We start from the raw sequence: 27,053 nt of genomic DNA on the forward strand, positions 1-27,053 counted from the left end.
TTTTTTTTTTTTTTTTTTTGCGGTATGCGGGCCTCTCACTGTTGTGGCCTCTCCCGTTGCGGAGCACAGGCTCCGGACGCACAGGCCCAGTGGCCATGGCTCACGGGCCCAGCCGCTCCGCGGCATGTGGGATCTTCCCGGACCGGGGCACGAACCCGTGTCCTCTGCATCGGCAGGTGGACTCTCAACCACTGCGCCACCAGGGAAGCCCTGATACTTTAATAACATAAGAAAGATGTAACTACTCCCCGCCTCACTAGCCTACCCTCCTCCAGCCTCTTCTCTGGTCCCAGAACAGCTCTTCACAGCCTAGAGTGGCTAAAAGCACAGGCTTCAGTATCTCCTATATTTCAAGTCAGACTTTGACCCTTCTTAGCCATGTGACCTTGGACAAGGAACTTCTCCAAGTCTCAGTTTACTACCTTTTGTGAGGATTAAATGAAATAATCTATTAAAGCCCCAAGTCTGGAACATTTTAAATGCTCATAAATTCAGGCTGCCATCTCCCCTCTCACTGGACCCTGTTCTAGAGGTGGTGGATTCTTTAAGTCCTGCTTGTCCAGCAGTAGGATTGGCTCTTCCTGAGCTACCCATGAACAGCACTGTGAGCACTGAGGCTCATTGATAGAGTCACTTTTATTGAGAAATATAGTTTTAGGAACAAGCCACAAAAATAATTCTTTCACTGGATTGGCTTCTGTGATTTTGCAGTGAGCAGTGTAGAATGTGGGTGGCCCCCTAACTTCCAAACCGTTCAGTGACCTTCTGTATCCACTTCTTCAGGCGGAACACATGTGTGTAGAAGCCATATTTTCCATCCCTGTCACAGCCTTCACCCCATGAGACGATGCCCATTTGATACCAGCGGTTGTTAAAGGGGCTCTGAGGAAGAAACATGGGATTTCCAAGAGTCAAGTCCAAGGTAGTGTCAGTATTACCCTGTCAAGCAATTGTTTCTGAAAACTTGGGTCCCTCCTCATCCACCCCAGAAGGATCTACCCACCAGCTCCTGGCCTTCTGGGAACTCAGCTTACCTTCATGACAAAGGGTCCCCCACTGTCGCCTTCACAAGCATCCCCTCGTTTCCCTTCACCGGGCTTGTAACCTTGAGAGAGAACAGCAGCACTCAGGGAGGGGAATAGCTCACACTCCAGCCACTCTCCCCTTCAAGAGAGACTGCTGGTGAGTGTCCACTGACTCCTTCTAGGCATCCTTGACTCCGCTCATTTCCTCACCCCACACATCCAATTCTTAGGCAAACCTTGCCAGCTCGATCTTCAACGTACATCCCCAATCCAACCACTCCTCACCACTTCTACACCTGGTCCCATCACATACACTCCCCTGAACCACTAGTTTCCCTAGTTCTACTTTTGCTGCCTACAATCCATTCTCCACCCAGTAAGTAGAATGACTTAAAAAAAAAAAACACGTTAAACTGACAGGTGAGAGAATAATGAGAATTATGGCAGTTACCTTTATCCAAATATCTCCACAAACAACATGAAGAACAACAAAGCTACACAAAAACCACACCTTCAACATAACTCGAATACAGAGAACACCCAAACTTCAAACCACTTTATCTAACTGTACATCTAATAACAAAACTTGTGTGGTCCTAATAAGACCTGGTTCCACATCTCAAAAAAAAATAAAATAAAATAAAACTTGTTTGGAGATGAGGAGGGAAATATATCCACGAGATCAAAGAAGTGGATGCAATGAATTAGGAATCTTGTAAATAACCCCAAATCTACAAAGTGAATAGATGAAAAGTAAGTACATCTATACCAAGGTACTATAGGAAAACAATAAGAACCAAAATACCTCAGCTAACAAAAATTCTTTCCCAAACACAACCATGAAACAAGAAAACTAACTGAATTAAATATCCTCAAGCAAATTTTTGGTATGTGAAAAAGAATGAATCAGAAATTCAAAAATGAGGGACTTCCCTGGTGTCACAGTGGTTAAGAATCTGCCTGCCAATGCAGGGGACATGGGTTCGAGCCCTGGTCTGGGAAGATCCCACATAACGTGGAACAACTAAGCCTGTGCACCACAACTGTGGAACCTGTGTCTAGAGCCCGCAAGCCACGGCTGCTGGGCCTGCATGCCACAGCTGCTGAGGCCTACCCGCCTAGAGCCCGTGCTCCACAACGGGAGAGGCCACTGCAATGAGAAGTTTGCGCACCGCAACGAAGAGTAGCCCCTGCTCGCCGCAGCTAGAGAAAGCCCACACGCACCAACAAAGACCCAACGCAGCCAAAAATAAAATAAATTTAAAAATTTTTTAAATTCAAAAATTAATAAATGGACAGGGACTTACCTCCCTGGTGGTCCAGTGGTAAAGAATCCTTCCTGCAATGCAGGGGACGCAGGTTTGATCCCTGGTCAGGGAACTAAGATTCCACATGCTGCGGGGCAACGAAGCCCGCATGCCACAACTACTGAGCCCGCATGCCTCAACTAGAGAGCCCACATACCGCAACGAAGATCCTGTGTGCTGCAACTAAGACCTGATGCAGCCAAAAATAAAATAAAATAAATAAATGGACAGGGCTTCCCTGGTGGCGCAGTGGTTGAGAGTCCTCCTGCCGATGCAGGGGACACGGGTTCATGCCCCGGTCTGGGAAGATCCCACGTGCCACGGAGCGGCTGGGCCCATGAGCCATGGCCGCTGAGCCTGCGCTCCGCAACGGGAGAGGCCACAACAGTGAGAGACCCGTGTACCGCAAAAAAAATAAATAAATAAATAAATAAAATGGACAAAACAATGGGAAGTAATTAAAAGCAGAAAGTGGTCGAAATGGAACTCAGACTAAAGAAATGAGTCCCTCAAGAAGAAAAAGAAAGCAATGGAACAGAATTAATATGTATAATATAGTCCAAGAAAACTTCACAGAAATAAAAGATTGGATGTGCATATTGAAAGGATCCACTGGGAACCTGGCAAAGCTGATCTGAAACACTGAACTCTGAGACGTATCCTAAAAAAACTGAGACTTCAAAGATGAAGAAAAAACCTTCAACGCCTCCAAGCAAAAAACTCAACTCCCTTATAAGAGCAAAAGAATTACACTGGCATCAGATTTCAAAAACAACATACAAAGCAAGCAACGATAAAGCTATATTTTCAAAAAATTCAAGGAAGGAAAATGTGAACCATGGATTTTATATTCAATCATGCTGAGCTTCAGGTGTCAAGGCTACAGAAAACCAGTTATAAACACATAAAAACTCAGGAAATTCTATACCCATAACTCTTCTTGAAAAATCGACTAGTGGACAAGCTTCATCCAACCAGGAGATGAATGCTTCAGCAAAAGGACTTATTAACTGTCTGACAAGTAGAAATAATACAACTAAAAGTATGAGAGGAGAAGAGAAAGAGGAAAGTAAACTCACTGATTGTAACAACTAAAAGAATATAAGAAACTAAGGGCATTTCAAAAAGGTGTAAGACCAAAGATAATGAGTAGAACAAAAATGCAAACCTTACTAAATATATGAAATTATTTGAAAAGTAAAGAAAAGATCACACAGGGAAAAAACACAGTAAATGAAACATAATAGACATAAAAATAACAAAATCATATGAGATACTAATTCTATTAATCATATCAATAAATATGAATGGGCTTAACTCACTTTTTAAAAAACAAAAAGATTTTTAATTTGACTCACAAAGCAAGACTCAACGATGCTATATATGAGACAAACCAAAGTGATTCATAGAGGCTAAAGTTAAAGGGATGGACAAAAGTGTATCAGGAGAATGGAAACAAAAAGAGAGCAGGGATAGTGAAGCTGAAGTTGAAAATAAAGAAGGACACTTCTAATGCTAAAAGCCACAATCCACAATGAATAATTTAACAGTTATAAATATCTGCACCGAATAACACAGCAACTGCCTTCATAAAGTAAAAGACTATAAGTGAGGCAAGTAGACAGAAATACATTAATAATAGAATTCAACACACCAAACTCAGTACAAGACATATCAAGTGAACTGAAAATGAACAAGGATATAAATGACCTAAATAACAACTGATAAGGTACATTTATGGAGATATATATATATATTGAACTTTACACATGGATAAAGGAGAACACATCTACACACCCCAAGCACACATGTACATTCACAGAATTTGATCAAACGGTTCTCAGAAAAATCAGTTCCATAAAGTAGAAATATTACAAACTATATTCCTGGATTATAATGCAGCAAAACTGAATATCAAAATACTAAAGGGCCCTCCCATCTGGAATTTTTTTTTTTGGTTTTTTTTGTGGTACGCGGGCCTCTCACTGCTGTGGCCTCTCCCGTTGCGAAGCACAGGCTCCGGACGCGCAGGCTCAGCGGCCATGGCTCACGGGCCCAGCCGCTCCGCGGCATGTGGGATCCTCCCGGACCAGGGCACGAACCCGCATCCCCTGCATAGGCAGGCGGACTCTCAACCACTGCGCCACCAGGGAAGCCCCCATCTGGAAATTTTAAAACCACCTATTAACTCTTGAGTGAAAGGAGAATACAAACTGAAATTAGAGAGTTTCTAAAAAAAAAATCATTCAAACATAATTCAATAATTCAAACAAACATAGTGTTTTCCATGAATGGTGTTTTCCATTCATAGCCCTACTCAGTAAAAATTGAAGATCAAAAATAAATTAACCAGGGACTTCCCTGGTGGTGCAGCGGATAAGACTCCGAGTTCCCAATGCAAGGGGCCTGGGTTCAATCCCTAGTCAGGGAACTAGATCCCACATGCATGCCACAACTAAGACTTCACATGCCACAACTAAGGAGATGGTGTGTCACAACTAAGGAGCCGGCGAGCCTCAACTAAGACCCCACGCAACCAAATAAATAAATAATTTTAAAAATAAAATAAAATAAAAAAGAAATTAACCAAATTGGCAGCTCAAAAAGCTTTTAGAAAAAGAACAGCAAAGTGAACCAAAAGGAAGCATAAGGGAAAAAAATTAAGATCAAAGCAGAAATTAATGGGGTACAAAATAGAAAAATAATAAGCCTAATTAATAAGTCAAATTCTTAGGTATTTTGTTTTTTTCCAATCACTAGCTAATTTACTCAAGAAAAATAAGGAAGAAAACACAAATATATAAAATAAGGCGCCAAGGAGGAAAAAAACCATAAGAGAAAACACTGTAGCACAAGATACAATATAGACTTGAACAAATTGAAAGACATTTCTGGTCCTTGGATAGAATGGCTCAACATCAAAAGGAGGTCAGTTCTCCCTCATTTAATTTATGACTTTAATGTAATCCCAATAAAAATACCCACAAGTTTTTTATAGAGCTAGATAAGTTGACACTAAAATTCATGCGGAAAAACAAACATGCAAGAGTTGCCAGGAAAACACTGGAAAAGAAAAACTACAAGAGAAGACAAGCTCTACCAGATATTAAAACATACTCTAAGGCCTCTATAATGAAAACAAGACAACATTTTAACAGAATAGACAACAGACCAGAAGAACCAAACAGAATGTCCAGAAACAGACTTAGGCACACATAGAAACCTAGTATGTGATAAAGGCAACATCTCAAATTACTGGGGCAAAGACAGAATTTTTTTTTCTTTAGTATATTTTTAAATTTATTTATTTATTTATGGCTGCATTGGGTCTTCGTTGCTGTGTGTGGGCTTTCTCTAGTTCCGGTGAGCGGGGGCTACTCTGTTGCGGTGCGCGGGCTTCTCATTGCGGTGGCTCCTCTTGTTGCAAGCATGGGCTCTTGGCGCACAGGCTTCAGCAGCTGTGGCTCGCGGGCTCAGTAGTTGTGGCTCACGGGCTCTAGAGCACAGGCTCAGTAGTTGTGGCACACGGGCTTAGTTGCTCTGCGGCATGTGGGATCTTCCCAGACCAGGGTTCGAACCCGTGTCCCCTGCATTGGCAGGTGGATTCTTAACCACTGCACCACCAGGGAAGTCCCCAAAGACAGAGTTTTTAATAAACGGTACAGAGACAGCTTATTAGCCATTTAGAAAAAGATAAATTAGATCCATACCTTACATCGTATGCAAGAATAAACTCCAAATGACTTTGATCTGAGTGTAGAAAAATGAAACCAAGTACTAGAAGAAAATATGAGTGAATTTCTCTATGACCTGGGTATAAGGAAGGTTCTTTTAACTCTGACTCAAAATCCAGGTGCAGTAAAATGAAAGATTAATAAATTTGACTACATAAAAAATTTAATTGGATGGCCAAAAAATAATAAAGGAAAAAGAAAAAGAAACTGGAAGAAAATATTTGCAAAGTATATCACAAATAGAGGCCTAATATCACTAACATATGAAGACCCCTTTAAAAATGATGGGAGGGACTTCCCTGGTGGCACAGTGGTTAAGAATCTGCCTGCCAATGCAGGGGACATGGTTCGATCCCTGGTCTGGGAAGATCCCACATGCCGTGGAGCAACTAAGCCCGTGTGCCACAACTACTGAGCCTGCGCTCTAGAGCCTGTGAGCCACAACTACTGAGCCCCACGTGCCCAGAGCCGGTGCTCCGTAACAAGAGAAGCCACCACAGTGAGAAGCCTGTGCACTTCAATGAAGAGTAGCCCCCGCTCGCCACAACTAGGGAAAGCCCGCACGCAGCAACGGAGACCCAACGCAGCCAAAAACAAATAAATAAATAAATAAATTTATTTTTTAAAAAAATGATGGGAGAGGGACAAAAAAATGGACCGTAAAAACATGGACAATTCACAAAAAAAGATATAAAAATGGTCAGTAAGGATATAAAAAGATGTTCAATTACAAAATATTGGAAATCTAAATACCCATACACAGGAAATGGTTGAAGACACTATAATACATCCTCCTAATGTGACTATAAAATTTTCTTTTTTATTGAAATACAGTTGATTTACAATGCTGTGTTAGTTTCTGGTGTACAGCTGTGATTCAGTTATACATATATTTTTTTCATATTCTTTTCCATTATAGTTTATAACAAGATATTGAATATAGTTCCCTGTTTTATACAGTAGGACCTTGTTATTTATCTATTTTATATATAGTTGTTTGTATATGCTAATCCCAAATTCCTAATTTATCCCTCCCCTCTCCTTTCCCCTTTGGTAACCATTGGGAAGTTTGTGTGGTAAGTTTGTTTTCTATGAATGGATAAACATGATATAAGATGTGCATGTGTGTGTATATATATATGTGTATACATATATATATATATATACACACACACGAACACACACACACACACAATGGAATATTACTCAGCCACAAAAAGTAATGAAATAATGCCATTTGTAGCAACATGGATGGACCTAGAGATTATCATACTAAATGAAGTCAGTCAGACCAAGACAAACATCATGATATCACTTACATGTGGAATCTTAAGAAATGATATAAATGAACTTATTTACAAAACAGAAAGAGACTCACAGACATATAAAAATATAAAAAAATTTTGTAATAAGGAAAAGCTCTATAACCAAAATGGAATGAATTTCCAGGATACATTAGGTGAAAAAAGCAAAGTACAAAAGAATATCTATACTGTGCTACTCTGTGAAAAGGGAAAAATAAGAAAATATACATGTGTCTGCTCATTTGTGCAAAAAGAAACAGAAGAAGAATAAACCTCAAACTACTGAGATTGGTTAACTGCAGGGCCTGGATGGAAATGCGGTGGAAAGGAAGGAGGTGGGAACAGGACAGGAGGAAAAGGGGAATATCATTCTCTGAGTGTACCTGTATAAAGAATCTGATTTTTAGACCATGTTAATACAGGCACACCTTGGAGATACTGTAGGTTCAGTTATAGACCACCACAATAAAGCAAATCATATGAATTTTTTGGTTTCTTGGTGCATATAAACGTTATGTCTACAGTATACTATAGTCTATTAAGAGTGCAACAGCATTATGTCAAAAAATATATACAGGACTTCCCTGGTGGTGCAATGGTTAAGAATCTGCCTACCAATGCAGAGGCCACGGGTTCGATCCCTGGTCCGGGAAGATCCCACATGCTGCGGAGCAACTAAGTCCGTGCGCCACAACTACTGACCCTGCGCTCTAGAACCCGCGAGCCACAACTACTGAAGCCCACAAGCCTAGAGCCCGTGCTCTGCAACAAGAGAAGCCACCGCAATGAGAAGCCCGCACACCACAACGAAGAGTAGCCCCCACTCACCACAACTAGAGAAAGCCCGCATGAAACAACGAAGACCCAACGCAGCCAAAAATAACTGAATAAAATAAAAAATATATATACACATACTTGAGTTTAAAAATATTTTGCTGCATACAAACTACTATGTATAAAATAAATAATCTACAAGGATATACTGTACAAACAGGGAATACAGTCAATATTTTATAACTATAAATGGAATATAACCTCTAAAATTGTGAATCATTATGTTGTATACCTAAAACTTATTGTACATCAACTACACCTTAATAAAAAGAATATTTTGTAGCTAAAAAATGCTAACCATCATTTGAACCTGCAGCAAATTGTAATCTTTTTGCTGGTGGAGGGTTTTGCCTCCACGTGGATGGCTGCTGACTGATCAGGGTAGTGGTGCTGAAGGTGGGGTGGCCATGGCGACATCTTAAAATAAGACAACAATGACGTTTGCCCCACCGATGGACTCTTCCTTTCAAGAACCATTTCTCTGCAGCACGTGGTGCTATTTGATAGCATTTTACCCACAGAAGAACATCCTTCAAACTAGGAGTCAATCCTCTCAAACCCTACCACTGCTCTTTATCAACTAAGTTTATGTTATGTTCTGAATCCCTTGTTGTCATTTCAACAATCTTCACAGCATTCTTACCAGCAGTAGAGTCCATCTCAAGAAACCACTGTCTCCTTATCCGTTAAAATTTTATCGTAAGATGGCAGCAATTCAGTCGCATCTTCAGGCTCCACTTCTAATTCTAGTTCTCTTGCTATTTTTGCCACATCTGCAGTTATTTCCTCCACTGATGTCTTGAACCCCTCAAAGTCATCCATGAGGGTTGGAACAACTTCTTCTAAACTCCTGTTCATGTTGATATTTTGACCTCTTTCCATGAAATCACAAATGGTTTTTTTTGAATATTTGAATTTTATTTTTTATACAGCAGGTTCTTATTAGTTATCTATTTTATACATATTAGTGTATATATGTCAATCCCAATCTCCCAATTCATCACACCATCACCACCACCTCCGCCAATTTCCCCCGTTGGTATCCATACATTTGTTCGCTACATCTGTGTCTCTATTTCTGCCCTGCAAACCAGTTCATCTGTACCATTTTTCTAGGTTCCACATATATGCGTTAATATACGATAATTGTTTTTCTCTTTCTTACTTCACTCTGTATGACAGTCTCTAGATTCATCCATGGCTCTACAAAGGACCCAATTTCGTTTCTTTTTATGGCTGAGTAACATTCCATTGTCTATATGTACATCTTCTTTATCCATTCGTCTGTCAATGGGCATTTAGGTTGCTTCCAGGACCTGGCTACTGTAAACAGTCCTGCAATGAACATTGGGGTGCATGTGTCTTTTTGAATTATGGTTTTCTCTGGCTATATGCCCAGTAGTGGGATTGCTGGGTCATATGGTAATTCTATTTTTAGTTTTTTAAGGAACCTCCACTCCACACTGTTCTCCATAGTGGCTGTATCAATTTACATTCCCACCAACAGTGCAAGAGGGTTCCCTTTTCTCCACACCCTCTCCAGCAGTTGTTGTTTGTAGATTTTCTGATGATGCCCATTCTAATTGGTGTGAGGTGATACCTCATTGTAGTTTTGATTTGCATTTCTCTAATAATTAGTGATGTTGAGCCGCTTTTCATGTGCTTCTTGACCATCTGTATGTCTTCTTTGGAGAAATGTCTATTTAGGTATTTCTGCCCATTTTTGGATTGGGTTGTTTGCTTTTTTTAATATTGAGCTGCATGAGCTGTTTATATATTTTTGAGATTAATCCTTTGTCTGTTGATTCGTTTGCAAATATTTTCTCCCATTCTGAGGGTTGTCCTTTCATCTTGACTGTAGTTTCCTTTGCTTTGCAAAAGCTTTGAAGTTTCATTAGGTCCCATTTGTTTATTTTTGTTTTTATTTCCATTACTCTAGGAGATGGATCAAAAAAGATCTTGCTGGGCCTCCCTGGTGGCGCAGTGGTTGAGAGTCCGCCTGCCGATGCAGGGGATACGGGTTCGTGCCCCGGTCTGGGAGGATCCCATATGCCGCGGAGCGGCTGGGCCCGTGAGCCATGGCCGCTGGGCCTGCGCATCCGGAGCCTGTGCTCCGCAACGGGAGAGGCCACAACAGTGAGAGGCCCGCGTACCGCAAAAAGAAAAAAAAAAAAAAAGATCTTGCTGTGATTTATGTTAAAGAGTGTTCTTCCTATGTTTTCCTCTAAGAGTTTTATAGTGTCCGGTCTTACATTTAGGTCTCTAATCCATTTTGAGTTTATTTTTGTGTACAGTGTTAGGGAGTGTTCTAATTTCATTCTTTTACATGTAGCTGTCCAGTTTTCCCAGCATCACTTACTGAAGAGACTGTCTTTTCTCCATTGTATATCCTTGCCTCCTTCATCATAGATTACTTGACCATAGGTGCGTGGGTTTATCTCTGGGCTTTCTATCCTGTTCCATTGAAATCACAAATGTTTTAATGGCATCTAGAATGGTGAATCCTTTCCAGAAGGTTTTCCATTTCCTTTGCCCAGATCCATCAGGGGAATCACTATCTATGGCAGCTTTAGCCTTATGAAATGTATTCATTAAGATAGTAAGACTTGAAAGAAAAAATTACTCCTTAATCCATGGGCTACAGAATGGATGTTGTGTTAGCAGGCATGAAAACAACGTTAATCTTGTGGTATGCCTTCATCACAGCTCTTGGGTAACCAGGTGCATTGTCAATGAGAATGAATATTTTGAAAGGAATCTTTTTTTTCTGAGCAGTAGGTCTCAACAGTGGGCTTAAAATATTCAGTAATCTTGTTGTAAACAGATGTGCTGTCATCAGGCTTTGTTGTTCCATTTAGAGAGCCGGGGAGAGTAGAGTTAGCATAATTCTTTTTTTTTTTTTTTTTTTTTTTTTTTTTTTTTTTGCGGTACGCAGGCTTCTCACTGTTGTGGCCTCTCCCGTTGCGGACCACAGGCTCCGGACGTGCAGGCTCAGCGGCCATGGCTCACGGGCCCAGCCGCTCCGTGGCATGTGGGATCTTCCCAGACCAGGGCACGAACCCGTGTCCCCTGCAGCGGCAGGCGGACTCTCAACCACTACGCCACCAGGGAAGCCCTAGCATAATTCTTAAGGGCCCTAGGATTTTCAGAATAGTAAATGAACATTGGCTTCAACTTTTAAGTCGCCAGCTGTTTCAGCTCCTAACAAAAGAGCCAGCCTGTCCTCTAAAGCTTTGAAGCCAGGCAGTGACTTCTCCTCTCCAACTATGAAAGCCCTAGATGGCATCTCCTTCCAATATAAGGCTGTTTTGTCTACATTGAAAATCAGTTGTTTAGTATAGTCATTTTCATGAATCATCTTAGCTAAATCTTCTGGATAACTTGCTGCTTTACCTTGTAGTTTTATATTATGAAGACAGCTTCTTTCCCTAAACCTCATGAATCAATCTCTGCTACCTTCAAAGTTTTGGCTTAAGGGAATGTTATGGCTGACTTGATCTTCTATCCAGACCACTAAAACTTTCTTCATATCAGCAATAAGACTGTTTTGCTTTCTTATTTATGTATTCACTAGAATAGCACTTTTAATTTCCTTCAAGAAATTAATTTAAAAAAATTTTTTTAATAAATTAAAATCTCTAATGAAGAAAAATTAAAAAAAAAATTTCATTCAAGAACTTGTCCTTTGCATTTACAGAGTGGCTAAGTGTTTGACACAAGAGGCCTAGCTTTTGGCCTGTCTTGACTTTAGACATGCCTTCCTCACTAAGCTTAATCACTTCTAGCTTTTTATTTAAAATGAGAGACATGCAACTCTTCCTTTCACTTGAACACTTAGGAGCCATTGTAAGGTTACTGATTGGCCTAATTTCACTATTGTTGTGTCTCAGGGAATAGGGAGGCCTCAGGAAAGAGACAGATATGGGGGAATGGATGGTTGGTGGAGCAGTCAGAACACACAGTTTGCTGTCTTGGCACAGATCATGATGCCCCAAAACAATTGCAATAGTAACATCAAAGATCACTGATCACAGTTCTCCATAACAAATATAATAATAATGCAAAAATCTGACACATTGTAATAATTACTAAAATGTGACACATGAAGTGAGCAAATGCTGTTGGAAAAATGGCGCTGATAGACTTCCTTGACGCTGGATTACCACAAACCTTCAATTTGTAAAAAAACAATATCTGGGAAGGGCAACAACACAAAGCACAAACCTAAGTGTCTATCAACAGATGAATGGATAAAGAAGATGTGGTATATATATATATATATATAAAATAAATATTACTCAGCCATAAAAAAGAATGAAATTCTGCCATTTGCAACAACATGGATGGACCTAGAGGGTACTATGCTTAGTGAAATAAGTCAGACTGAGAAAAACAAATACTGTGTTATCACTTACATGTGGAATCTAAAAAATAAAACAAATGAATAAATATAGCAAAACAGAAACAGACTCATAGAGAGAACAAACTAGGAATTACCAGTGGGGAAAGGGAAGCGGGGAGGGGTAAGATAGGGTTAGGGAATTAAGAGATACAAACTACTATGTATAAAATAAATAAGTCACAAGGATATATTGAACAGGAAATACAGCCATTATTTTGTAATAACTTTAAATGGAGTATAATCTATAAAAACATTAAATCAGTATGCTGTACACCTGAAACTAATATAATACTGTAAATCAACTATATTTAAATAAAATAAAAAATACGTAAATAAAGCAAAGCATAATAAAACAAAGTATGCCTATAGTCCAAAAATAAACAAATAAAGACAACAAAGATAGGAGGGAGGACCCAAAATTGAATACAATCATAAAAAAATGAGCCTAACTGTATTTTAAATAAATAAGACAGGGAAGGAGGTAATAATTACCCAAGTTACTTTTAGACACAGTACTGTGAAAATATATATATATCTTCAGGCTAAAAACAGAAACAACCATGAAGAAATGCTAAACTCTAGCTTGTAGGATTATTTTTCACAGTCATGGATGAATGATTCTCAAACTGTGCATTCTTGTATTAACCAAATAAGTAAATACATTACAGATAATAGGAATCAGATTTCTCATTATCAACAGAGACTGTTAAAAATGTGGAAAGGGAGAAGCTAAAATTAATCCTATTGCATTGCAAGAGGGAGGAACACTCCCCAACTCATTCTACGAGGCCACCATCACCCTGATACCAAAACCAGCCAAAGATGTCACAAAGAAAGACAACTACAGGCCATTATCACTGAAGAACATACATGCAAAAATCCTCAACAAAATACTAGCAAACAGAATCTAACAGCACATTAAAAGGATCGTACACCATGATCAAGTGGGGTTTATCCCAGGAATGCAAGGATTCTTCAATATATGCAAATCAATCAATGTGATACAACATATTAACAAACTGAAGGAGAAAAACCATATGATATCTCAATAGATGCAGAAAAAGCTTTCGACAAAATTCAACACCCATTTATGATAAAAACCCTCCAGAAAGTAGGCATAGAGGGAACTTTCCTCAACATAATAAAGGTCATATATGACAAACCCACAGCCAACATCATTCTCAACAGTGAACAACTGAAACCATTTTCACTAAGATCAGGAACAAGACAAGGTTACCCACTCTCACCACTATTATTCAACATAGTTTTGGAAGTTTTAGCCACAGCAATCAGAGAAGAAAAAGAAATAAAAGGAATCCAAATCAGAAAAGAAGAAGTAAAGCTGTCACTGTTTGCAGAAGACATGATACTATACATAGAGACTCCTAAAGACTCTACCAGAAAACTACTAGAGCCAATCAATGAATATGGTAAAGTAGCAGGATACAAAATTACTGCACAGAAATCTCTTGCACTCCTATACACTAATGATGAAAACCCTGAAAGAGAAATTAAGGAAACATTCCTATTTACCACTGCAACAAAAAGAATAAAATACCTAGGAATAAACCTACCTAAGGAGACAAAAGACCTGTATGCAGAAAACTGTAAGGCACAGATGAAAGAGATTAAAGATGATACAAACAGATGGAGAGATATACCATGTTCTTGGATTGGAATAATCAACATTGTGAAAATGACTATACTACCCAAAGCAATCTAGAGACTCAATGCAACCCCTATCAAACTACCAATGGCATTTTTCACAGAACTAGAACAAAAAATTTCACAATTGGTATGGAAACACAAAAGACCCGAAATAGCCAAAGCAATCTTGAGAAAGAAAAACAGAGCTGGAGGAATCAGGCTCCCTGACTTCAGACAAAGCAACAAAAATCAAGACAGTATGGGGCTTCCCTGGTGGCGCAGTGGTTGAGAATCTGCCTGCCAATGCAGGGGACTCAGGTTCGAGCACTGGTCTGGGAGGATCCCACATGCCGTGCAGCAACTAAGCCCGTGCGCCACAGCTACTGAGCCTGCGTATCTGGAGCCTGTGCTCCGCAACAAGAGAAGGCCGCAACAGTGAGAGGCCCACGCACCGCGATGAAGAGTGGCTCCCGCTCGCCGCAACTAGAGAAAGCCCTCGCACAGAAATGAAGACCCAACACGGCCAAATATAAATTAAAAAAAAAAAAAAAGACAGTATGGTACTGGCACAAAAACAGAAATATAGATCAATGGAACAGGATAGAGAGCCCAGAGATAAACCCACACACATATGGTTGCCTTATCTTTGATAAAGGAGGCAAGAATATACAGTGGAGAAAAGACAGCCAAATAAACTCAAAATGGATTAAAGACTTAAATGTAAGGCCAGACACTATCAAACTCTTAGAGGAAAACATAGGCAGAACACTCTATGACATAAATCACAGCAAGATCCTTTTGACCCACCTCCCAGAGAAACGGAAATAAAAACAAAAATAAACAAATGGGACCTAATGAAATGGAAAAGCTTTTGCACAGCAAAGGAAACCATAAACAAGATGAAAAGACAACACTCAGAATGGGAGAAAATATTTGCAAATGAAGCAACTGACAAAGGACCAAACTCCAAAATTTACAAGCAGCTCATGCAGCTCAATATCAAAAAAACAAACAACCCCATCCAAAAATGGGCAGAAGACCTAAATAGACATTTCTCCAAAGAAGATATACAGATGGCCAACAAACACATGAAAGAATGCTCAATATCACTAATCATTAGATAAAGGCAAATCAAAACTACAATGAGGTATCACCTCACACCAGTCAGAATGGCCACCATCAAAAAATCTACAAACGATAAATGCTGGAGAGGGTGTGGAGAAAAGGGAACCCTCTTGCACTGTTGGTGGGAAAGTAAATTGGTACAGCCACTATGGAGAACCATATGGAGGTGCCTTAGAAAACTAAAAATAGAACTACCATATGACCCAGCAATCCCACTACTGGGCGTATGAAAACCATAGTTCAAAGAGTCATGGGCTTCCCTGGTGGTGCAGTGGTTGAGAGTCCACCTGCTGATGCAAGGGACACGGGTTTGTGCCCCAGTCTGGGAAGATCCCACATGCCGCGGAGCGGCTGGGCCTGTGAGCCATGGCCGCTGAGCCTGCGTGTCCAGAGCCTGTGCTCTGCAACGGGAGAGGCCACAACAGTGAGAGACCCGCGTACCACCAAAAAAAAAAAAAAAAAAAAAGAGTCATGTACCACAATGTTAATTGCAGCTCTGTTTACAACAGCCAGGACATGGAAGCAACCTAAGTGTCCATCGACAGATGAATGGATAAAGAAGATGGGGCACATATATACAATGGAATATTACTCAGTCTTAAAAAGAAATGAAACTGAGTTATTTGTAGTGAGGTGGATGGACCTAGAGTCTGTCATACAGAGTGAAGTAAGTCAGAAAGAGAAAAACAAATACCATATGCTAACACATATATATGGAATCTAAAGGTGAAAAAAATGGTTACGAAGAACCTAGGGGCAGGACAGGAATAAGGACGCAGATGTAGACAATGGACTTGAGGACATGGGGAGGGGGAAGGGTAAGATGGGACGAAGTGAGAGAGTGACATGGACATATATACCCTACCAAATGTAAAATAGATAGCTAGTGGGAAGCAGCCGCATAGCACAGGGAGATCAGCTCAGTGCTTTGTGACCACCTAGAGGGGTGGGATAGGGAGGGTGGGAGGGAGATGCACGAGGGAGGAGATATGGGGATATATGTATATGTATAGCTGATTCACTTTGTTATAAAGCAGAAACTAACACACCATTGTAAAGCAATTATACTCCAATAAAGATGTTTTAAAAATCCTATTGCATTGCAATGGGAGGTTTCAGTGTCATCTCATGGTTTTAGACAGATAAATAGATAGAAAGAACATAGATATATATTTAGGGATATGCATAATACATGTATTTTCTAGTTCTGTCTGCTAAGAGGGCCTAGGAGCAATGACACCCCAGTAACAATGTGCACACCTGGCACCCAGATCTTGGTTTCTAAATACCATTCTCCACTAGAAGGCAAGTAGGATGAACCTAGAACATCTTGCTGTGCTGAAAGTACTCAGAGATGGACAGGACATCTCCAAAAGTCACAGAAGCCAGGTTTTTGGGGGGTTTTTTTTGACTCCCACTGGCCAAACCTGGGATAATTTGAACATTATAATAATGATAGTAACAAATTATAGCCCTTAGAATAAAGAAAGGACCCATGAGTCCACAGTGACAGAGTGAAAGAAAATTCTTCCTTACAATAAGATGATAACTAATAAATGTAGAAGGAATGACAGAATTTAAAAATCACCATTTGGCAGCTACCAGAGTTAGGAGAACAAGTTGATGAGAGACAGGACAGACAGTATTCAACTTTCTCCCCACAAGATATTAAGTCCTAAAAAGGAAAACAGAACTTTACAGTGAGAAACATGGCAGATGCAGATACCACCTTAACCAAGAGGTCAGAGTTAATCTCACCAGTTATGGGACAGAGACATCATATGCCTGAAAAGGACACAACATCACTTAGCTTGAATCTGATCATTAGGAAACCTTAGAGAGAGCTAAACTGAGGCCAATCTACAGAATAACTGGCCTATACATGTCAAATATGTCTAAATCATGAAAGACAAAGACTGACAACTGAGTACAATGTGTGATCCTGGACTGGATCCTGGATGGGAAAAACGTTTTTTTTTTTCTTTTGCTAAAAAAGACATCAGTAAGTAGGACAACTGGAAAACATTTAAATGAAGTCTAAACATTAGACCAAGGTATTATATCATTATTAATTTCTTTTTTCATTATTAATTTCTTGATTTAATAAATGTACTGTGGTTATGGCAGAGAACAACTCTGTTTTTTTGGAAATACTTAAGTGTATGGGTAAAAAAGGCAACATATGTACAATTTAGTCTCAAATAGTGTGTATATGTGTGTGTATAAATACACACACACACACAGAACACACACACACAAAGGAGGTGGCAGAATCTGGATGACAGTATAAAGGAATTCTTTGTATTATTTTTGCAACTTTTCTGTGAGCCTGAAATCACCTAAAATTTTTAAAAATTTAAAAATTAAGTTAGATCGTTTACTCACCTGCCCCAAAGTCTCCAATAATGTCCTATCTCAATAAAAGCCAAAGTCCTTCAAGGCCCTGAAGGAAGCACCCATCCCCTGCCTGCCCACCTCTCTCCCCTCTTCCAATGCTGCCCTTCCTGTGTTTACTGCCCTCCAGCCACACAGGCCTCCCTGCTGCTCCTAAGACACGCCAAGCATGCTCCCACCTCAGGGCCTTTGTACCTGCTGTCCCCGCAAGTCTGGAGTGCACTTCGTCTAGACCGGCTCACTCTTTCATGTCTTCTAGTCTCTGCTTAAACATCACTTCTCAGAGAGGCCTTCTCCAACCACACTGTGTCGATCGCCCCGTCCCCATCTCTCACTCCCTTACTCACCTTCATTTTTCTCCTATCAGGATTGCTATTCTAGATCTGCTTATTGACACACTCTCATTCTAGGAAGGAAGCTCTCTGAAGACACAGGAGACCCTATGTGTTAGGATCCTTGTTGGACACCCTGGAATACTGCCTGGACCACAGTAAGCACTCAGTAAATATTTGCTGAACGACTGAATGAATGAATGGCTTTTCCTCCACCCGTGGCCTCTGGTTGGTGTCTGGCTCACATATACTGACAACTTGACCAGTGACTTAGCCCCACGCCTAACACCTTAAATACACTATCTCGCTCAACCCTCACACAGCCTAATGGAATAGAGCCAGGACTTGAACCCAGGCCTGTGCTACTCACGTGTCTCAGTCCTCCCAACCCGAGGCCCTGCTGTTCCCGCCTGCCCAGCCATGCCCAGGGGACTTTACCAGCACAGAACATGTTGTCGGTGATGCGGATCCGGGTGGAGGCCTTGCAGACCGGCCGCTCCACGATGGGCAGGTTCACCACCTGCAGCGTGCTGGGCTGCACCTCAGCAACATTGGTTGTCCACGTCTCCCTCAGGTTGCCCCAGCCCGTCACTCGCCCTTTGTATCCAGCGTGGAGCAACCTTTGGGGAAAGGAGAAGGACTGAGTGAGAACAGACCAGTCTAGGAACCTCCTGGCCCCAACACCATCCCTTAGAGACCTGAATCTAAAACACCAATGCAGGAAGACACTGAGGCCTGGAAAAGGGAAGGAACTTCGGCAAGGCAATAGGGTGTCAGAGTCAGGCCCAGAACCCAGCCCAGGCCCTCAGCTACCAGGCCCCTGGCTGCCCCCCAACTACCTGACCCCTGGCCAACCCCCACAGCTACCCGCCGAGCCACCCCCCGGCTGCGCTTCTGGCTGCCCCACTTGATTGCTGTCTCCCTGTCAGGCAGGCACACGGGGTGGACATAGTCGGTGAAGCTGATGGGCTTCTTGAGCTTTAGCAGGGCGATGTCCCGGTCCAGGTTCTCCCTCCAGTTGTATCTGGGGTGGATGTGGATCTTTTCCAGCATGGAGATCTTTTCAATCTTTCGCTCATAGCTGTGCAGACCCCAGCAGAGAAAAGGAGAAGCTGTAGGCCACCCAATGAGGGGCAGCTGGTTCCCTGCCTGCCCTCAGGGTCTGGGAGTCAGGGTAACCAGCAGGCCACCAGTGAGGGGGAGAGGGCTGGCTCCTGTCCTGGCAGCTTCTTCCTGGCCTGAAGTTGCCCAGAGCTTTGGGATCAAATAGCCCAGGCAGGTAGGGGGAGGGACGCAGCCTGTAGGCCCTGATCCAAACAGCCTCTACTCAGAGGTCACACCTGGGCCGTGTCCTGGTGCCTGGAAGGGTGCTAAGGGCAGGCCAGGATTCTGCTCTCTGCAAAGGCTTAGTTTTTCTGTCCCCAGGTCCAAACTTCAGTCAGGACGTGGCCATATAGACTGTACAGCAGAGCCTACCGGGTTTTCTACTGTGGGAGATGTACAGACATATCCCTCGTGGCCCAGATTCACCAGAGCCCCTCACAGTCACTCAGGAGGACGCGGACCCCTGCCAGACACGCATGGGCCCCCACTTCTGTACCTGGTGCGGGAGTGCTTGCCAATGCGCACCAGAAGGTCCTTCTCAGTGAAGTTCTTGTCCCAAGGCGGGTACAGAAGACAGTGGGCAGCGGTGAGGATCCAGCGGTCACTGATGAGGCTGGCCCCGCACAGCAGCTCCTGGGGACTCTTCCGGAAAAGCATCACCTGCCTGGGAGAAGAAGTGGGAAGCATTAGGAGGTGGGAGGGCTGCCCCTCCACCAGCCCTACAAGCGCAAAGTCCCAGGTTTAAGAACTAACTGGACAGAGCTCCCTACTGGGCCCAGACACCAGCTTGACCTTCCCGTCCTTGGGGACTGGGGCATATATGTGACACCCCGGGGCTGCCACCTGCTTTTTGCACACACACACCCCCCCCAATCAAGCTTCTTCCAGGCCAGAGCTGGCACAGCTTAGCACAGCTCTGGGGTCAGAAGAACAGGAACCTAGTCCTGCTGCGTAACCCATTCACTAGCAGCACCACTTAGGCGAGTCCCTTCAGCGCTCTGACCCTCAGCTTCACCACCTGCTTTGGAGAAGTAGCAAACCCAATCTCAAAAGGTGGCTGTGAGGGTTCGATGAGATGTTGGTGCTGGGCTACGTTGTCTGTGGAGCCTAGACCTGTGAGGGCGGAGGAGTCTCCCAGGGTGCGGGACGCGGGCGCGCAAGGGGTCGGTGGGGTCAGGGAGCACGCACCAGGGCGCCAGGCCAATCTCCGCCTCCCGGCCCTCCACGATGCGCCCCTCGATGTAGGAATCGAACAGCTCCTGTTCCGTTTGGTCCTGCACCAACTTATTCTCGAACAGAGGCCGCAGGCCACAGTCTGCCGAGCCAGCGGGACCGTGAGGGGTCGAGCGCCGCAACACCCGCCCCCGCCCCACGCCGCGGCCCCGCGCCCCTCCGGCCGCCGCCTGACCTGCCTCCCCGGCGCCGAAGGTCCTCTCGTTGAAGAAGGGCTGAAAGTTGTCCGCAGCGGTGCGTCCCGCTATGGCCGCATCCGGTTCCTCGCCCAGCCCATATCCCACCTCCTCATCCACCGGCTCCTCTGCAGGGACCCAGACACCAGCTGCGGTTGCGCCAGGCCATTCCTCACCCACCCTCTGACCTCCCCAAGCCCCCAGGTAGCCGCGAAGGTCGGCTGGTGTAGAGGTTAAGAGCGCAAGCGCACCTGCGTTACTAGGAAACCAAATCTCGTGGGCCTCAGTTTCCTCAGCTGTAAGGTGGAACTAGGATTACGCCCACCTGATTAATGTCAGGTGTCATGCATGCACTCACTGGTGAGTGGTAAGCCTTAGATCAGGGGAGGCACTGTTCTTGTTATTCCCTCCAGCCTGTGTCCTCTCTCTGTCTCATGTCCCCTGCCCTGCCCTCTCACCACAATAGTCCAGGTCGCAGTATTCAAAGTCGCCAGGCTCCCCGGCCAAGTAGCACCACGCGCCCTCCTCATCCCTGTCTGGGTTGCGGCAGAAGTTCTCCACCAGTGGGACAGCCGGGTTGAAGTCCTGGTCCTTGCTCAGGGCCTTGGCCTGCTCGCTGGCCCAGGCAAGGCAGGGAGACCCATGGGCAGTCACCGCCAGGCGCCCCTGGTACTGCTGGCCGCGATCAGGGATGCACATTTCCGATTGAGGTGACAGATTCACTGGGAAGTCTCTGGAGTTTGGGGTCGGCTCCACAGTGACTCGCTCCTGGCCTGGTGGGTGAGGAAACGGAGGAGCGGAGTGGGCGGGACCCCACGTGGAGCCCGACGGGATGTGAATCCCTGCCTTTCGGCCTTTCTCCTATAGACCTCAAGTCACTTATCCTCTCTGAGCCGCAGTCTGCTTGCCTGTGAAAGGGATTACTAATGCGTTTTTGCAGGGTTATTGAGAGATTTAAACAAAATATATGGCATAAGTGTCTGGTGCATAATAAGCCAGAGATAGTAACCAGGTTTCATCTCCTGCACTATCTGTAATCTATTGGTAGTGACTGCCTGGAGTTTAAGGATTCTGTGCCTTCACAAGGGCACAGTAGGAAAGATAGCTGGGATCCACTGAGGATGTCTACACAGGCAGTAGGTCAGCTTCAGCATGCCTGCAACATGTTTATCATAGGTGTTCAGGGTGGGGGCTTGGTAAACTGTAGCTGTTTTCGTTACTATGATTGGCAACTCGCTGTAAGACTGGCCCCAGCATCCCGCATTGGGTCCTACAGGGATGCTTGAAGGACAAAGAAGAGCAACCCATGTTTGGTAGATTGAGTTACTGGCACTAATTCTTTACTCCTACCTGGATCCACCTGGATCCACATCCTCTGCCCTGTTATTTTACAAGCAAAGGTGTAAAGGTCCACCTCTTGACCTTGGACTTGCTTTGGCCAGTGGCGTGTGGGCAGAGCTGACTCTGCCAGTTCTGAGCCTAGGCTTAAAGATGTGTGTCTGCTCACTGCTTGGTATTTCTGCCGCCCCCATGGAAGAAGCTGCTGCCTTTCAGCCTCCCCCCACGATGAGTACACATGGAGCAGACATGGACCCACCCACACAAGGAGCCAAGCTCAGCTGGACCCATTGTTTGACGTAGGGCCACCAGTCGAGCCCAGCCTACACCTGGACCCCACAGACGCGTGAGCGAGTGCAGATGAGATCAGCAGAGCCACCCCAGCTGAACCTCAGACACATAAGAAATAAATGCGGGACTTCCCCGGAGGTCCAGTGGTTAAGATCTCCCCTTCCAATACAGGGAGTGTGGGTTCAATCCCTGGTCGGGGAGCTAAGATCCCACATGCCTCGTGGCCAAAAAACCAAAACAGAAGCAATATTGTAACAAATTCACTAAAGACTTTAAAAATGGTCCACATCGGCTTCCCTGGTGGCTCAGTGGTTGAGAGTCCACCTGCCGATGCAGGGGACATGGGTTTGTGCCCCGGTCCGGGAACATCCCACATGCCGCGGAGCGGCTGGGCCCGTGAGCCATGGCTGCTGGGCCTGCACGTCCGGAGCCTGTGCTCTGCAACGGGAGAGGCCACAACAGCGAGACGCCCGCGTACCGCAAAAAAAATAAAATAAAAAAGAGCTCAGTAATCCTTTACATTTTGGGCTTCCCTGGTGGCGCAGTGGTTGAGAGTCCGCCTGCCGATGCAGGGGACACGGGTTCATGCCCTGGTTCGGGAAGACCCCACATGCCGCGGAGCGGCTGGGCCCGTGAGCCATGGCTGCTGAGCCTGCGCGTTCGGAGCCTGTGCTCCGCAACGGGAGAGGCCACAACAGTGAGAGGCCTGCGTACAGCAAAAAAAAAAAAAAAAAAAATGGTCCACATCAAAAAAAAAATCTTAAAAAAAAAAAAAAATGCTTATCGGTGTATGCCCCCCAGCTTTTGTGGCTGTTGGTGATTTTGCGGGGTTTGTGGGGTTTGCAGCGTTATTATGGCTATAGCTAGCTGACACATCATGGGAAATAATGATGACAGAATCATGCAGGGCTGGACTGTACGAGGCTTGCTCTGTGATGCTCGGCAAAGGGTACATGGACTGAAATGGTTAGGAAGGGCTTCCTGGAGGGAAGAGTGCCTCAAGCATGAAGTAAAGCATATTTAGAATGGGCCACATCCTGGATCATAAGGAAGCAAAGGCTGTGGAGGGAGGGGAGGAGGCTGGAAGCTAACTCTCTCTGGTCTCCTGACTTCACTAACCAACAAGCTCAAATATGCTGTCAATAACTAACGCCAGCCAGGGTCTTGATTCCCGTCCTGTGCTGCCAGGCCCATTAGGACGCACGGGCCTTGGCCGTGCCCGCCTGACCTCCCCCAGCTCACCGCAGACAGGGATGCTGCACTCCTCCCTCTGCACAGTGGGGAGCGTAGTGTAGCACCAGGGCCCAGTGGTGCTGCCATCTGGGTTGCGGCAAAAATTCTCCTGCAGGTCAGCCCCAGGGTGGGTGGTAGAGTTGATTCTGGAACAGGAAATTGCTCAGCAGGAGGCGTCTCCCCCACCCCCAGTGTCTCCTCACCCCCTATTCTCAGCCCCCTGGCAGGCAGGCCTGCCCATCACTCACTCCGGCTTATGTGGGTAGCGACTCCTCCACAGCTGGCATTCGATGCCTGACCGGGTGAAGCTCACGTTCCCTCGGTAGTTCATACCCAGACCTTCGGCACAGTCACCTGCAGAGACCCCCAGCCCAGGTCTCCTATACTGAGGATTTGTCCCCGCTTCTCTCCTAGTAAAGCTCTATCGGTCCATCCCCTCCAAGCTACCTCTGGTCCATGACCCTTAACCTGCATTTACTCAGCACTTCCTCTGTACCCAGCAGTTCTACAGTCCATTTAACTGTAGTCACCAAATATTCACTGAGTGCCCACCGTGTGACAACCATGTGACAGGCACTATGCCAGGTACTAAGGACACAGCAATGAATAAGACAGTCATAGTCAAGGAGGTCCCTGCCCTCATAGAGCTATTCAGTGGCTCCTTATAGCCAGCAGAATGAAAAAGTGAACAAGGTTCTCCGAATCTGGCCCTGGTCTAGGTGTCCTGTTCTCTTAGCTCCTCGTGCCTAAGGGCCTTTGCACGTGCTCTTTCCTTTGCCTTGGAATGCTTTCCTATTTATTCATCAGTGCATCCCACAAATCCAAGTAAAACTCTACTTCTTCTGGGGAGCAGTCCTTGATTCTGCCAGCAAACGAAATGCTCCCTCTCCTGGAATTCTCTTGGCACCTGGAACAGAACTTTTCCATCAATTACTTTGATGTTTTGTATTTTTGTTTTCTGATGAAACTGTGAACTCCCTGATTCTTTTAAAATCCCCAGCGCTCAACCATAGAGCTTGACACACAGCAGGGGCTGAGTGAACTATTGATTAAATTACTTAACAAATGAAAGCACGGCCAGTGTGATTAAAGAGGTCCATGTTGTGGGGTCTACTGTCCTACTAAAGGTGTATTCAGAATGCTGTGGAGGAGGGAGGATGCACCTTGGAGGCTCTGCAAGGTGGTGGCATTTGAACTAATTCTTGAAGGATAGGGGGGTTTTCAGTACGCACTGACAGCTGCTCCAGGGGGAGACGATAATGTCAGCAGGGGCCAGGATCTAGAAACATCTTGCCCTGTTGAGAGAAGTGCTTGCTGTCAGCAAGCTGGGGGGCTGGATTCAGGGTTGGTGCAATGGTAGATAAGGCTTGAAGGGAAGGTTAAGATCAGAACCTGCAAAATTCACTAGGCTAAGAAGCCTGTGCTTTATTCTCGGGGCAATGTGGAGCCACTCAAGGTTTTGGAGAAAGAATGTGACATCATCGAAGCACTGCCTTGGGGACATGGGGAAGACTGATTGGCATGGGAAGGGGCTCTGATGAGAATGAGGCCTTAAACATTATTTCATTACCCGTGCATTCATTTGTTCCTCCAATATTAATCATCTTACTGACTGCCAGGCACAGAGCCAGGTGCAAAGACACATCCTTGACCGCAGGAACAGAAAGGCAATGTCAGCTGCTAGAGGTCACCACCCCTGGGCCACAACTCCTACCCCACCCCTACTCTGCTCTTCTCCCAGGCTGTCCCCTCCTATCCTGTCCCCACACTCTCATGTCAGTTCCTCACCTTCCAGACATTCAATGAGCTTTTCTCGAGGTTTCCTCACCGACTCACAAGCTGGAAAAGACCCAGAAACACCATTGAGATTGAGGTAGGGATAGGACAGGTTCAAGTGAAGGGTGGGATGATATTCAGAAATGGAGAGAAAGGGATGCATAAGGAAGAAAGGAAGGAAAGAGGCCTGGGTGGAGGAATGGATGATTGGATGGATCAGAAAATTCTCTGGAGTGGCGCACCCTCTAACTTGGGTCCCCAGGACTCCCTTCCCGGAGCAAACCCTTCCCAGTGCTCACCTGTGTACTTGGCCCAGAACACATCCTGAAAAACAAGGCTGAGTGTGAGGCTGTGGTAGGATCCTGCTTTGTTTTGTTCTTTTTGTAAACATCCTGTCTTCTCCTTATACTTTCCCCTTTCCCTTACCCTGGTCATGCTCTGGGGAGGTGTGTGGCCGAGTTTTCTACTTTTGCTGCTAAAAGCCCAAGCCCGCGGAGGAGAACAGTATCTGAGGAGAGGGGAGCTCCCCGCCTCCCCCACCCCGCCCCCGCCCCCGCCCCCGCCCCCAGCCGGACAAGCTTGAAAGGGATTCCCCTGGGTGGGGTAGACTGGAGGAGCGGGGCCCAGGCAGAGCCCCAGGAAAGGGGAAGCTGCAAAAGGCTCCTGGAACACTGAGGCCTAGGCCCAGGCCTGACCAGAGACCCACCTCCCAAGGGTGGCACAGAAGTAGCAGCAAAGCTAAAGCTGAGAGGTCATGCGGCCGGGGCCAGGGTCTCCAGAGACCCCAACATAGACAGATGTCTAAAGACTGAGGAGGCCTCCCTGCCCCGCAACGTCCTGGAGCCTCACCGTACCCTGGGGCCTTGGCATAGCCCAGGCACTGGGGCCTCCTAGAAAGGCTGAGCCGCTCATCAGGGCAGCCCAGGGAAACGGGGCCAGAAATGAAGTTATCAACAAAGAACTGTGATGCTCCCCGCTCCCCTCCTTGGTGCCCCTGCAGGGACCAAGGGCCCCCTTGGAGGGACCCCCGGCCCCCCTCCCTGGGGCCTCACCGTGGCACTGGGAGACTCCAGGGCCTCAAAGGCCTCCTCACGGCTGCACTGCTCCTCCACACACTCTCGCTCCAGGTTGCCCTTGCGCCACTCCTCCAGGAAGCCGCTGTTGGCGCGTCGGACCCGCTGGAGCAGCGACAGTGCTTGCTGAGGGGCCAGGAACACTGCAGGAGAAGGGGCGTGGGACAGTGGCCTCAGGGGCCCAGGCTGTCTTAGCCACCATGGCGGCAGGAAGAAAGCCGGGCCTGCCTGCTGGCTTCCAAAAAGGGGGTGTCTAGGATGGTGGCAGGATCTGAAAGGCTGCTAATGGCAGCCACTAGCCCCCCTCCTTTCATGGGTCACCCCCAGCCCACCCCCCCATATTGCAAGAGAGAAGCAGTCACTGTCTGTCCAGCCCTGAGCACCTGGCTCCTTCCCTAAGCTGGACACAGTGAGCCGAGAGCCACCTGGGGGCCGGCCCTGTGCTCTCTGTCGAGCCAGGGGACCGCAGCCCACAGGCCTACATCCCAGTCTGCCAGCCTGTCCCAGCTTCCAGGCCCCCCTTACCATGCTGGCTGTGCGCAAGGCTAAACAAGGCAGCCAGGGCCAGGCAGCCAGGTAGCCACAGGCCTCGGACGTGCGCCATAGTGTGTCCGCTCCCAGGACTCTGAGGACTTGTCCTGACCCCTCTGGGTTAATGTTGAACCAACATGAAGAAATCAGCCAGGAGGCAGAGGTCAGCAGGTCAGGGCCGTGGGGACAGGTGG

The 27,053-nt window shown here is 45.4% G+C and overlaps 1 protein-coding gene across 2 annotated transcripts; it reads right to left on the minus strand.

The window, feature by feature from the left end:
• Positions 1-618: 618 nt before the first annotated feature.
• Positions 619-26,962, minus strand: F2 (coagulation factor II, thrombin). 2 transcript variants are annotated; one of them, XM_082628612.1, is made up of 15 exons: positions 26,854-26,962; positions 26,308-26,471; positions 25,555-25,579; positions 25,268-25,318; positions 24,712-24,774; positions 23,728-23,833; positions 23,489-23,625; positions 21,076-21,390; positions 20,617-20,745; positions 20,397-20,523; positions 19,705-19,872; positions 19,012-19,185; positions 18,543-18,724; positions 1,035-1,105; positions 619-882 (listed from the first exon to the last, which is right to left on the minus strand). In XM_082628612.1, exons 1-15 carry the CDS (start codon positions 26,930-26,932, stop codon positions 739-741), a joined length of 1,935 nt encoding a protein of 644 aa, XP_082484738.1. In that variant the 5' UTR covers positions 26,933-26,962; the 3' UTR covers positions 619-738. The 2 variants fall into 2 exon arrangements, with proteins under 2 accessions (XP_082484738.1, XP_082484739.1); XM_082628613.1 differs by lacking the exon at positions 24,712-24,774.
• Between the last annotated feature and the right edge of the window lie 91 nt (positions 26,963-27,053).

This window comes from Mesoplodon mirus, assembly GCF_964341445.2.
Source record: "Mesoplodon mirus genome assembly, chromosome: 7".
Lineage (NCBI taxonomy): Eukaryota > Metazoa > Chordata > Mammalia > Artiodactyla > Ziphiidae > Mesoplodon > Mesoplodon mirus.